Below are 12100 nucleotides of genomic sequence, written 5' to 3'. Positions count from 1 at the left end.
TTCGCGCGACGATGGGAATTTTTCAAACGGACCCGAAAAATTTTCCGTTTGCCCGTAAACGGCAATTTTCCGGAAAAAAAAAAAAGTTTCAAAATGTATCTAGTCCTACAATTTTTGACCAAATCGCATAATTTGGGCATCAAAAATTCCGGGACATTGAGGGGCATAAAAGTTGTATACAGAATTTGGCAAAAATTTACGGTTCCCCGGAAATTTGCCAAAAACTATCCCATTCATTTCGAATGGGAAAAGTCCCATTCACTTTCAATAGTATTCCAATGGACTTTACATTGCATTGATGCCATTGACGGCCATGCATGTCGAATCTATTGATGCCAATGTACTTGGATTCATTTGACTATATGGATGTCGATGCCATTGACGGCCATGGACGTCCAAAATTTTTCCCATTCATTTTCAATGGGGAAAAAACTAAATTTCCCCAAATCAACAGAAAATGACCAGATATTAATAGGACGTATACCCCAAACGTCCCCAACTCCATTGACGCTTATGGGGGGTGCTGCCATTGACGTCCATGGACGTCCAAAATTTTTCCCATTCATTTTCAATGGGGAAAAAACTAAATTTCCCCAAATCATCAGAAAATGACCAGTTATCAATAGTACGTCTCCCCCAAACGTTCCGAACTCCATTGACGCTTATAGGGGGTGCTGCCATTGACGTCCATGGACGTCCAAAAATTTTCCCATTCATTTTCAATGGGGAAAAAACTAAATTTCCCCAAATCAACAGAAAATGACCAGATATTAATAGGACGTATACCCCAAACGTCCCCAACTCCATTGACGCTTATGGGGGGTGCTGCCATTGACGTCCATGGACGTCCAAAAATTTTCCCATTCATTTTCAATGGGAATTTTTTTTTTTTCCCCAAATCAACAGAAAATGACTAGATATCATTAGGACGTGTCCCCCAAATGTCCCCGATTGCATTGCCGCTTATGGAGGGTGATGCCATTGACGTTCATGGACGTCCAAACTTCCCATTAAATCCCAATGGCATTTCTTCATGTTTGTTCATTCTATTGATGCCAATGTACTTGGATTCCATTGACGCTTATGTAAGTTGATACCATTGACGTCCATGGACGTCCAAAATTTTTCCCATTCATTTTCAATGGGAAATTTTTTTTTTTCCCCAAATCAACAGAAAATGACTAGACATCATTAGGACGTGTCCCCCAAATGTCCCCGATTGCATTGCTGCTTATGGAGGGTGATGCCATTGACGTTCATGGACGTCCAAACTTCCCATTCATTTCCAATGGCATTTCTTCATGTTTGTTCATTCTATTGATGCCAATGTACTTGGATTCCATTGACGCTTATGTAAGTTGATACCATTGACGTCCATGGACGTCCAAAATTTTTCCCATTCATTTTCAATGGGAATTTTTTTTTTTTCCCCATATCAACAAAAAATGACCAGATATCAATAGGACGTGTCCCCCAAATGTCCCCGATTGGATTGGCGCTTATGGAGGGTGATGCCATTGACGTCCATGGACGTCCAAACTTCCCATTCATTTCCAATGGCATTTCTTCATATTTGTTCATTCTATTGATGCCAATGTACTTGGATTCCATTGACGCTTATGTAAGTTGATACCATTGACGTCCATGGACGTCCAAAATTTTTCCCATTCATTTTCAATGGGAATTTTTTTTTTTTCCCCAAATCAACAAAAAATGACCAGATATCAATAGGACGTGTCCCCCAAACTTCTCCAATTCCATTGACGCTTATGAAGGGTGCCGCCATTGACGGCCATGGACGTCCAATTCTCCCAATCTTTTCTAATGGCTTTTACTTTGTTTAGTGCCATTGACTGGCATTATGGTCCATTCTATTGATAGACCTGAGTGGGGCTAAGATTTGTATCTCCACAGAGGAAAGACCAAGGTGTAATTTCTCCCGAAATTGCAGTTTCTAGTTATTTATTATATCTTCATCTTATTCTCCGCGTTTTTTCGGCGCGCCGCGCAGCCCGAACCATACCACCGATCGGCACCGTTGAAGTATCGGCACGACCGGATTTTTCGCGCGACGCAGGGACTTTTTCAAAATCCCCCGAAAAATTTTCCGTTCGCCCGTAAACGGCAATTTTCCGAAAAAAAAAAAAAGTTAAAAAATGTATCTAGTCCTACAATTTTTGACCAAATCACATAATTTGGGTATCAAAAATTCCGGGACGATGAGGGGCATAAAAGTTGTATACAGAATTTGGCAAAAATTTACGGTTCCCCGGAAATTTGCCAAAAACTTTCCTATTCATTTTGAATGAAAAAAAAACGCACGCTGCACAGCCCGAACCGTTTGACCGATCGGCACCGTTCAAATATCGGCACGACCGGAATTTTCGCGCAACGATGCGAATTTTTCAAACGGACCCGAAAAATTTTCCCTTCGCCCGTAAACGGCAATTTTCCGGAAAAAAAAAAAAGTTTCAAAATGTATCTAGTCCTACAATTTTTGACCAAATCACACAATTTGGGCATCAAAAATTCCGGGACGGTGAGGGGCATAAAAGTTGTATACAGAATTTGGAAAAAAATTACGCTTCCTCGGAAATTTGCCAAAAACTATCCCATTCATTTCGAATGGGAAAAGTCCCATTCACTTCCAATGGGATTTCCAATGGAATTTACATTGCATTGATGCCATTGACGGCCATGCATGTCGAATCTACTGATGCCAATGTACTTGGATTCAATTGACTATATGGATGTCGATGCCATTGACGGCCATGGACGTCCAAAATTTTTCCCATTCATTTTCAATGGGGAAAAAACTAAATTTCCCCAAATCAACAGAAAATGACCAGATATCAATAGGACGTGTCCCCCAAACTTCCCCAATTCCATTGACGCTTATGAAGGGTGCCGCCATTGACTTCCATGGACGTCCAAAATTTTTCCCATTCATTTTCAATGGGGAAAAAACTAAATTTCTCCAAATCAACAGAAAATGACCAGATATCAATAGGACGTATACCCCAAACGTCCCCAACTCCATTGACGCTTATGAAGGGTGCTGCCATTGACGTCCATGGACGTCCAAAATTTTTCCCATTCATTTTCAATGGGAAATTTTTTTTTTCCCCAAATCAACAGAAAATGACTAGATATCAATAGGACATGTCCCCCAAATGTCCCCGATTGCATTGCCGCTTATGGAGGGTGATGCCATTGACGTCCATCGACGTCCAAACTTCCTATTAATTTCCAATGGCATTTCTTCATGTTTGTTCATTCTATTGATGCCAATGTACTTGGATTCCATTGACGCTTATGTAAGCTGATACCATTGACGTCCATGGACGTCCAAAATTTTCCCCATTCATTTTCAATGGGAATTTTTTTTTTTTCCCCAAATCAACAGAAAATGACCAGATATCAATAGGACGTGTCCCCCAAACTTCCCCAATTCCATTGACGCTTATGAAGGGTGCCGCCATTGACTTCCATGGACGTCCAAAATTTTTCCCATTCATTTTCAATGGGGAAAAAACTAAATTTCTCCAAATCAACAGAAAATGACCGGATATCAATAGGACGTATATCCCAAACGTCCCCAATTCCATTGACGCTTATGGGGGGTGCTGCCATTGACGTCCATGGACGTCCAAAATTTTACCCATTCATTTTCAATGGGAAATTTTTTTTTTTCCCCAAATCAACAGAAAATGACTAGATATCAATAGGACCTGTCCCCCAAATGTCCCCGATTGCATTGCTGCTTATGGAGGGTGATGCCATTGACGTCCAGGGACGTCCAAACTTCCCATTCATTTCCAATGGCATTTCTTCATGTTTGTTCATTCTTTTGATGCCAATGTACTTGGATTCCATTGACGCTTATGTAAGTTGATACCATTGACGTCCATGGACGTCCAAAATTTTTCCCATTCATTTTCAATGGGAATTTTTTTTTTCTTCCCCAATTCAACAGAAAATGACTAGATATCATTAGGACGTGTCCCCCAAATGTCCCCGATTGCATTGCCGCTTATGGAGGGTGATGCCATTGACGTCCATGGACGTCCAAACTTCCCATTCATTTCCAATGGCATTTCTTCATGTTTGTTCATTCTATTGATGCCAATGTACTTGGATTCCATTGACGCTTATGTAAGTTGATACCATTGACGTCCATGGACGTCCAAAATTTTTCCCATTCATTTTCAATGGGAATTTTTTTTTTTTCCCCAAATCAACAGAAAATGACTAGATATCATTAGGACGTGTCCCCCAAATGTCCCCGATTGCATTGCCGCTTATGGGGGGTGATGCCATTGACGTCCATGGACGTCCAAACTTCCCATTCATTTCCAAAGGCATTTCTTCATGTTTGTTCATTCTATTGATGCCAATGTACTTGGATTCCATTGACGCTTATGTAAGTTGATACCATTGACGTCCATGGACGTCCAAAATTTTTCCCATTCATTTTCAATGGGAATTTTTTTTTTTTCCCCAAATCAACAGAAAATGACTAGATATCATTAGGACGTGTCCCCCAAATGTCCCCGATTGCATTGCCGCTTATGGGGGGTGATGCCATTGACGTCCATGGACGTCCAAACTTCCCATTCATTTCCAAAGGCATTTCTTCATGTTTGTTCATTCTATTGATGCCAATGTACTTGGATTCCATTGACGCTTATGTAAGTTGATACCATTGACGTCCATGGACGTCCAAAATTTTTCTCATTCATTTTCAATGGGAATTTTTTTTTTTTTCCCAAATCAACAGAAAATGACTAGATATCAATAGGACGTTTCCCCCAAACTTCCCCGATTCCATTAACAATTATGGAGGGTGCTGCCATTGACGGACATGGACGTCCAATTCTCCCAATCTTTTCTAATGGCTTTAACTTTGTTTAGTGCCATTGACTGGCATTATGGTCCATTCTATTGATAGACCTGAGTGGGGCTAAGATTTGTATCTCCACAGAGGAAAGACCAAGGTGTGTAATTTCTCCCGAAATTGCAGTTTCTAGTTATTATTATTATTATTCAATAAATCTCCGCGTTTTTTTGAGCCAACGCACAGCCCAAACCGTAGCACCGATCGGCACCGTTGAAGTATCGGCACGACCGGATTTTTCGCGTGACGATGGGAATTTTTCAAACCGCCACGAAAAATTTTCCGTTCGCCCGTAAACGGCAATTTTCCGAAAAATAAAAAAAGTTTCAAAATGTATCTAGTCCTACAATTTTTGACCAAATCACATAATTTGGGCATCAAAAATTCCGGGACGGTGAGGGGCATAAAAGTTACATACAGAATTTGGCAAAAATTTACGGTTCCCCGGAAATTTGCCAAAAACTTTCCTATTCATTTTGAATGGAAAAAAAACGCGCACTTCACAGCCCGAACCGTTAGACCGATCGTTACCGTTCAAGTATCAGCACGACCGGAATTTTCGCGTGACACAGGAAACTTTACAAATGGCCCCGAAAATTTTTCCGTTCGTCCGTAAACGGCAATTTTCCGTGAAAAAAAAAAAGTTTCAAAATGTATCTAGTCCTACAATTTTTGACCAAATCACATAATTTGGGCATCAAAAATTCCGGGACGGTGAGGGGCATAAAAGTTGTATACAGAATTTGGAAAAAAATTACGCTTCCTCGGAAATTTGCCAAAAACTATCCCATTCATTTCGAATGGGAAAAGTTCCCATTCACTTCCAATGGGATTTCCAATGGAATTTACATTGCATTGATGCCATTGACGGCCATGCATGTCGAATCTACTGATGCCAATGTACTTGGATTCAATTGACTATATGGATGTCGATGCCATTGACGGCCATGGACGTCCAAAATTTTTCCCATTCATATTCAATGGGGAAAAAACAAGATTTCCCCAAATCAACAGAAAATGACCAGATATCAATAGGACGTGTCCCCCAAACTTCCCCAATTCCCATGACGCTTATGAAGGGTGCCGCCATTGACTTCCATGGACGTCCAAAATTTTTCCCATTCATTTTCAATGGGGAAAAAACTAAATTTCTCCAAATCAACAGAAAATGACCAGATATCAATAGGACGTATACCCCAAACGTCCCCAACTCCATTGACGCTTATGGGGGGTGCTGCCATTGACGTCCACGGACGTCCAAACTTCCCATTCATTTCCAATGGCATTTCTTCATGTTTGTTCATTCTATTGATGCCAATGTACTTGGTATCCATTGACGCTTATGTAAGTTGATACCATTGACGTCCATGGACGTCCAAAATTTTTCCCATTCATTTTCAATGGGAATTTTTTTTTTCCCCCCAAATCAACAAAAATGACCAGATATCAATCGGACGTGTCCCCCAAACTTCTCCAAATCCATTGACGCTTATGAAGGGTGCCGCCATTGACGGCCATGGACGTCCAATTCTCCCAATCTTTTCTAATGGCTTTTACTTTGTTTAGTGCCATTGACTGGCATTATGGTCCATTCTATTGATAGACCTGAGTGGGGCTAAGATTTGTATCTCCACAGAGGAAAGACCAAGGTGTGTAATTTCTCCCGAAATTGCAGTTTCTAGTTGTACTTATTATTATTCATCTTATTCTCCGCGTTTTTTTGAGCCAACGCACAGCCCAAACCGTAGCACCGATCGGCACCGTTGAAGTATCGGCACGACCGGAATTCTCGCGTGACGATGGGAATTTTTCAAACCGCCACGAAAAATTTTCCGTTCGCCCGTAAACGGCAATTTTCCGAAAAATAAAAAAAGTTTCAAAATGTATCTAGTCCTACAATTTTTGACCAAATCACATAATTTGGGCATCAAAAATTCCGGGACGGTGAGGGGCATAAAAGTTGTATACAGAATTTGGCAAAAATTTACGGTTCCCCGGAAATTTGCCAAAAACTTTCCTATTCATTTTGAATGGAAAAAAAACGCGCGCTTCACAGCCCGAACCGTTAGACCGATCGGCACCGTTCAAGTATCGGCACGACCGGAATTTTCGCGTGACACAGGAAACTTTACAAATGGCCCCGAAAATTTTTCCGTTCGTCCGTAAACGGCAATTTTCCGTGAAAAAAAAAAAAACTTTCAAAATGTATCTAGTCCTACAATTTTTGACCAAATCACATAATTTGGGCATCAAAAATTCCGGGACGGTGAGGGGCATAAAAGTTGTATACAGAATTTGGAAAAAAATTACGCTTCCTTGGAAATTTGCCAAAAACTATCCCATTCATTTCGAATGGGAAAAGTTCCCATTCACTTCCAATGGGATTTCCAATGGAATTTACATTGCATTGATGCCATTGACGGCCATGCATGTCGAATCTACTGATGCCAATGTACTTGGATTCAATTGACTATATGGATGTCGATGCCATTGACGGCCATGGACGTCCAAAATTTTTCCCATTCATTTTCAATGGGGAAAAAACAAAATTTCCCCAAATCAACAGAAAATGACCAGATATCAATAGGACGTGTCCCCCAAACTTCCCCAATTCCATTGACGCTTATGAAGGGTGCCACCATTGACTTCCATGGACGTCCAAAAATTTTCCCATTCATTTTCAATGGGGAAAAAACTAAATTTCTCCAAATCAACAGAAAATGACCAGATATCAATAGGACGTATATCCCAAACGTCCCCAACTCCATTGACGCTTATGGAGGGTGCTGCCATTGACGTCCATGGACGTCCAAAATTTTTCCCATTCATTTTCAATGGGAAATTTTTTTTTTTCCCCATATCAACAGAAAATGACTAGATATCAATAGGACGTGTCCCCCAAATGTCCCCGATTGCATTGCTGCTTATGGAGGGTGATGCCATTGACGTCCAGGGACGTCCAAACTTCCCATTCATTCCCAATGGCATTTCTTCATGTTTGTTCATTCTTTTGATGCCAATGTACTTGGATTCCATTGACGCTTAAGTAAGTTGATACCATTGACGTCCATGGACGTCCAAAATTTTTCCCATTCATTTTCAATGGGAAATTTTTTTTTCCCCCAAATCAACAGAAAATGACTAGATATCATTAGGACGTGTCCCCCAAATGTCCCCGATTGCATTGCCGCTTACGGGGGGTGATGCCATTGACGTCCATGGACGTCCAAACTTCCCAATCATTTCCAAAGGCATTTCTTCATGTTTGTTCATTCTATTGATGCCAATGTACTTGGATTCCATTGACGCTTATGTAAGTTGATACCATTGACGTCCATGGACGTCCAAAATTTTTCCCATTCATTTTCAATGGGAAATTTTTTTTTTTCCCCATATCAACAGAAAATGACTAGATATCAATAGGACGTGTCCCCCAAATGTCCCCGATTGCATTGCTGCTTATGGAGGGTGATGCCATTGACGTCCAGGGACGTCCAAACTTCCCATTCATTTCCAATGGCATTTCTTCATGTTTGTTCATTCTTTTGATGCCAATGTACTTGGATTCCATTGACGCTTAAGTAAGTTGATACCATTGACGTCCATGGACGTCCAAAATTTTTCCCATTCATTTTCAATGGGAAATTTTTTTTTCCCCCAAATCAACAGAAAATGACTAGATATCATTAGGACGTGTCCCCCAAATGTCCCCGATTGCATTGCCGCTTACGGGGGGTGATGCCATTGACGTCCATGGACGTCCAAACTTCCCAATCATTTCCAAAGGCATTTCTTCATGTTTGTTCATTCTATTGATGCCAATGTACTTGGATTCCATTGACGCTTATGTAAGTTGATACCATTGACGTCCATGGACGTCCAAAATTTTTCCCATTCATTTTCAATGGGATTTTTTTTTTTTCCCAAATCAACAGAAAATGACTAGATATCATTAGGACGTGTCCCCCAAATGTCCCCGATTGCATTGCCGCTTATGGAGGGTGATGCCATTGACGTTCATGGACGTCCAAACTTCCCATTCATTTCCTATGGCATTTCTTCATGTTTCTTAATTTTATTGATGCCAATGTACTTGGATTCCATTGACGCTTATGTAAGTTGATACCATTGACGTCCATGGACGTCCAAAATTTTTCCCATTCATTTTCAATGGGAAAATTTTTTTTTTTCCCAAATCAAGAGAAAATGACTAGATATCATTAGGACGTGTCCCCCAAACTTCCCCGATTCCATTAACAATTATGAAAGGTGCCGCCATTGACGTCCATGGACGTCCAATTCTCCCATTCATTTCTAACGGCTTTTACTTTGTTTTTTGCCAATGACTGGCATTATGATCCATTCTATTGATAGACCTGAGTGGGGCTAAGATCTGTATCTCCACAGAGGAAAGACCAAGGTGTGTAATTTCTCCCGAAATTGCAGTTTCTAGTTATTATTATTATTTATTCATCTTATTCTCCGCGTTTTTTTGAGCCAACGCACAGCCTAAACCGTAGCCCCGATCGGCACCGTTCAAGTATCGGCATGACCGGAATTTTCGCGTGACGATGGGAATTTTTCAAAACGCCACGAAAAATTTTCCGTTCGCCCGTAAACGGCAATTTTCCGAAAAAAAAAAAAAGTTTAAAAATGTATCTAGTCCTACAATTTTTGACCAAATCACATAATTTGGGTATCAAAAATTCCGGGACGGTGAGGGGCATAAAAGTTGTATACAGAATTTGGAAAAAACTTACGGTTCCCCGGAAATTTGCCAAAATCTCTCCCATTCATTTCTAATGGGAAAAGTTCCCATTCACTTACAATGGGATTTCAATGGAATTTACATTGCATTGATGCCATTGACGGCCATGCATGTCGAATCTACTGATGCCAATGTACTTGGATCCTATTGACTATATGGATGTCGATGCCATTGACGGCCATGGACGTCCAAAAATTTTCCCATTCATTTTCAATGGGGAAAAAACAAATTTTCACCAAATCAACAGAAAATGACCAGGTATCAATAGGACATATCCCCCAAACGTCCCCAACTCCATTGACGCTTATGGGGGGTGCTGCCATTGACGTCTATGGACGTCCAAATTTTTTCCCATTCATTTTCAATGGGAATTTTTTTTTTTCTCCCAAAATCAAAAGAAAATGACTACATATCAATAGGCCGTGTCCCCTCAACTTCCCCAAATCCATTTACGCTTATGGAGGGTCATGCCATTGACATCCATGGATGTCCAAATTTCCCATTCATTTCTAATGGCATTTAATTATGTTTTTTCATTTTATTGATGCAAATGTACTTGGTTTCCATTGACGCCTATGTAAGTTGATACCATTGACGTCCATGGACGTCCAAAAATTTTCCCATTCATTTTCAATGGGAATTTTTTTTTTTCCTCCAAATCAACAGATAATGACTAGATATCAATAGGACGTGTCCCCCAAACTTCCCCAATTACATTGACGCTTATGGAGGGTGCTGCCATTGACGGACATGGACGTCCAATTCTCCCAATCTTTTCTAATGGCTTTTACTTTGTTTAGTGCCATTGACTGGCATTATGGTCCATTCTATTGATAGACCTGAGTGGGGCTAAGATTTGTATCTCCACAGAGGAAAGACCAAGGTGTAATTTCTCCCGAAATTGCAGTTTCTAGTTATTTGTAATGTTTTGTGTTTGTCACTGAATAAACAGGTCAGTTTCTTGTTACCAACCGTTGTGTGTTATTCAAACTCACCTAATTCAGCTGGCTAGTTGTATCAAGGGTACTAAAACCTTTTTCAACATGAGTCTGACAACTAAGAAAGGAGGCTAAATAACTTTAAACTCTAACACATGCTCAGATAGGTCGGTATCGGTATCGGATCAGAAGTGGAAAACAATATCGGTATCTGATCGAAAGTGCAAAAACCTGGATCGGGACATCCCTAATATGTATTGCTTGTTGATTTTTCGGAAAATATGTTGCATGCAGTGAACAGTTAACAGCTAATACTAGGGATGGATTTTTATCGTTAACAAATTGATAGGTCCACCATTTTCCCCAGTTTGATTAGCTTCGCCCTAACTGACTCCACCACCCCTGTTTTATTTTTTTGTTTTATATGATCAAAACTAATGTTTTTGGATACACAAGAAACACTTAAATGGGTTACTGGTTTTTCTTTCTTTCTTTCTTTCTTTCTTTCTTTCTTTCTTTCTTTCTTTCTTTCTTTCTTTCTTTCTTTCTTTCTTTCTTTCTTTCTTTCTTTCTTTCTTTCTTTCTTTCTTTCTTTCTTTCTTTCTTTCTTTCTTTCTTTCTTTCAAATAGGGAATGGCGGGAAAAGCTTGAGCAGGCTGAAATACGGAAACGCGAAGAAACAAAGGAGTTGCAGGTAGGTTGCCTGCAGACATTCGCTGACACTATCAATGAAATGCCATGTCGTCTTTTGGTTTGCTTGTCTGCAGAAATCCGGTGTAACTTTTAAAGTGGATAACCGTCTCCCCAATCTGGTTAACCTGAATGAGGACCCTCAGCTGTCTGAAATGCTTCTTTACATGATCAAAGAGGGTCAGACCACAGTTGGCAAACTTAAATCTGATAGCACCCACGACATCCAGCTGACCGGGGCCCTCATTGCTGACCAGCACTGGTAAGAATAAATTCAAATCTCATGAGCTACAACATTTGGTACCAGGCCCGAGTATCGACAGCAAATATTTGATGGCTGTTTAAAATGCATTTGGAATTTATTTTTTCCAAACCCTAAAGTTTTTGAAGCCATGATTGCTGGCATGTTTCCCATCGACGTTGGGGAAACCCATATGTGGTGTAATTGGTTGGATATATTGCGTTCGTCATTCCTTACAAAGCTACGCTGTTCAAAGTTTAACTGTATGGTTAAGTTTTAATAAAAAGGTGAAACTCAACAGCTCATTTGCCAATTCCAATTGGCACCAAGAAATTATTAACATTGCCAAACTTGAAAAAAAAACAAAGCAATTTATAGACAGCGGTATCACCATGTTGGTGGAGGGCATGGCCCAAAAAGTCATACATTTTGAGATTTTTTTTAAGCAGACATTACAATTGACCAATTATGGTACAAAAAAAAAATCACCCCACCTTACAACTGATATGAAGCGGTGGTGTTGCCATATAGTCGAAACTAATAGATTGCTCTGTCTGGCTCAGCCT

At 40.2% G+C, this 12100-nt stretch overlaps 1 protein-coding gene across 1 annotated transcript in view; it reads left to right on the top strand.

Moving 5' to 3' along the window:
- The window catches only part of kif14 (kinesin family member 14), a 71179-nt gene that overhangs the window by 46101 nt on the left and 12978 nt on the right, over positions 1-12100 (top strand). The window contains exons 12-13 of the mRNA XM_057840804.1: positions 11234-11297; positions 11371-11555. Coding sequence (XP_057696787.1) covers positions 11234-11297; positions 11371-11555 — 249 coding nt within the window. The remainder of the gene's footprint in view (positions 1-11233; positions 11298-11370; positions 11556-12100) is intronic.

Source organism: Corythoichthys intestinalis, chromosome 7 (genome assembly GCF_030265065.1).
Source record: "Corythoichthys intestinalis isolate RoL2023-P3 chromosome 7, ASM3026506v1, whole genome shotgun sequence".
Lineage (NCBI taxonomy): Eukaryota > Metazoa > Chordata > Actinopteri > Syngnathiformes > Syngnathidae > Corythoichthys > Corythoichthys intestinalis.
This window is presented reverse-complemented; position numbering and strand designations above follow the sequence as displayed.